Source organism: Castanea sativa, chromosome 3, assembly GCF_040712315.1.
Source record: "Castanea sativa cultivar Marrone di Chiusa Pesio chromosome 3, ASM4071231v1".
Classification (NCBI taxonomy): Eukaryota; Viridiplantae; Streptophyta; class Magnoliopsida; order Fagales; family Fagaceae; genus Castanea; species Castanea sativa.
The window spans coordinates 52,559,902-52,562,455 of record NC_134015.1 but is presented as its reverse complement, the minus strand read 5'-3'; the positions used below and the strand labels follow the sequence as shown (position 1 = coordinate 52,562,455).

Genomic DNA, 2,554 nt, shown 5'->3' with positions numbered 1-2,554 from the left:
TATGGCAATTCCTCCGCCCATTTTCCCTTTGCATCATCCCACCTCTTCTTGAGCCCATTCACTATCACTTTATTGACAACTTCGACCTGCCCATTCCCTTGTGGATAAGCCTCGATGGAGTATCTGTTCGTAATGCCCAGATCGCAGCAATATCTTCTGAAGACCTTGCTATCAAATTGAAGGTCATTGTCTGAAATGAGAGTATAAGAAATTCCAAACCTAGTGACAATATTTTTCCAAATGAACTTTTTTGCATCTAAGTCCCTAATATTTGACAGTGGCTCAGCTTCAACCTATTTGGTGAAATAGTTTGTTCCGACCAGCAGTCATCTTTTATTTCCTGCTGCCTTAGGGAAAGGTCCTACAATATCCAAGCCCCATTGAGCAAAGGGCCAATGGCTAGATAGAGGATTGAGGACGCCCCCTGGTTAATGAATATTCAGAGCAAATCTCTGACATTGGTCACATTTCTTCACATACTCTTATACTTTCTTCTGTATATTTGGCCACCAGTATCCTTGGGTGAATGCCCTGTGAGATAAGGACCTACCTCTTGTGTGGCTTCTGTAAATTCCTTCATGCAATTCTTCTAGAAGTAGCTTTGTTGCTTTAGGATGTACACATAACAGGTATGATCCAAAAAGGAGTGTTTGTACAACTTTTAGTCCTCAGCTAGCCAAAATCGAGGAGCCTTTCTACGTACTTTATCCTCCTCGGATTTCTCTTCAAGCAAGATATCTTCCTTAAGGAATAACACTATGGGTTCCATCTAGCTAGGTCCTGCCCTAATCTGATGAACTCGAGCCACATATCCTTTAGTCTTCTTAGGGTTGTATAGGTCTTCAACGAGGATAACCCGAGGTAAGCTCTGAGCTGAGGATGTTATGAGGGTGGCCAGGGAATCAACATGGGTGTTCTTGCTTTTGGGGACTTGCAATAAAGAGAAAGATTCAAACTTTGACTGCAAATGTCTTACCTCATTCAAATATGCTTGCATTCTCTGATCTCTGGCCTCCAATTCTCCTTCTACTTGACCAACAACCAATCTCGAGTCAGAAAAAATCACTACTACTTTTCCTCCTACCTTCTAGACTATGGCCATCCTAGCCAACAGGGCCTCATACTCAGTTTCATTATTTGTGGCCGAGAAACTAAACCTTAAGGATTTTTCAATAACAATCATTTCGGGGGAAACTATAACTAAACCCAACCCTGATCCTCTTTGATTTGCCGCACCATCAATATACACCTTCCAGGACGTAGGCTCTTGGAGGGAGACCATGTCAATGGATTTTCCATCCATGTCTTGCTTGTCTTCTTTTTCTTCTACAGAAGGCTCGGCAAACTCGGCCACCAGGTTTGCAAGAACTTGACCCTTAATAGAGGTGCGAGGCATATACTTAATATCAAAAGCCCCTAAAATTGTACCCCATTTAGCAACCCTTCCAGTATAATCAGCACTCCAAAGCAACGATCTAAGCAGAAGTTGAGTTAGGACAACCACTGTATGAGATTGGAAGGAGTGGGGGAGTTTATGTGTAGCGTGCACCACTGCTAAAATAGCATTTTCTAGTGGTAAGTAATGAATCTTGGCCTCATGTAATGACTTGCTCAGATAATAGACTGCCTTCTGCACACTATTATCAACCCATACTAGCACCAAGCTCAGAGCATGAGAAGCAACAACAATGTATGCAAACAAAACTTCATCCACCTTTGGTCTAGACATGATAGGTGGCCGAGAAAGGTATTCTTTCAATTGCTGGAAGGCCAAGACACACTCCTCGGTCCACTCAAATCCCTTCCATTTTTTTAACAATTGGAAGAAAGGTTTGCATCTGTCTGCTGACAGAGAAATGAATCTGTTCAGGGCAGTAGTCATCCTCGTCAGCTTCTGGACCTCTTTGGGATTCCGAGGTGGTCGTAAATTATTGATTGCTTTAATCTGATCATGATTGACTTCAATTCCTTAGTGAGTAACCATGTACCCTAAGAACTTTTCTAAACCAACGCCAAAAGAACACTTAAAAGCGTTAAGGCACAGTTGTGCTTCCTCAATATCTCAAAGATATTCCTGAGATCACCAACATGCTCAGATTCCGTCTTACTCTTGACCACCATATCATCTATATAAATCTAAATGTTCCTTCCTAGCTGTGCCTTAAACATCTTGGTCATTATCCTCTGATAGGTAGTCCCAGCATTCTTCAAACCAAAAGGCATCATTTTGTAATGATAATTCCTTGTAGGAGTGACAAAGGCTATTTTTTCCTGATTATCCGAGGCCAAGGGTATTTGATGATATCTTTGGAAGACATCTAGAAAACTCATCCGAGGATGCCCCACAGCAGCATCTACCAATTGATCTATATGAGACATTGGGAAGGGGTCTTTGGGGCAAGCTTTATTCAAATCTGTGAAGTCTACGCATACTCGCCATTTTCCATTCTTCTTTTCACTACCACTATATTAGCCAACCATTTAGGATAAAAAACTTCCTTGATAGCGTCTGCTTGCTTGAGTTTGATCGCTTCCTTTTTGATAGCCTTAGAAT

General features: G+C 41.7%; 1 protein-coding gene across 1 annotated transcript; it reads right to left on the bottom strand.

The window, feature by feature from the left end:
* Positions 1-1,087: 1,087 nt before the first annotated feature.
* LOC142629143 (uncharacterized) lies at positions 1,088-1,729 on the bottom strand. The gene has a single exon (XM_075803125.1). The coding sequence runs from the start codon at positions 1,727-1,729 to the stop codon at positions 1,088-1,090; it is 642 nt and encodes a 213-aa protein (XP_075659240.1).
* Between the last annotated feature and the right edge of the window lie 825 nt (positions 1,730-2,554).

Excerpts from the sequence above, each read along its gene's own strand:
- LOC142629143 (XM_075803125.1), bottom strand. The coding sequence starts at position 1,729 with ATGTCTAGACCAAAGGTGGATGAAGTTTTGTTTGCATACATTGTTGTT.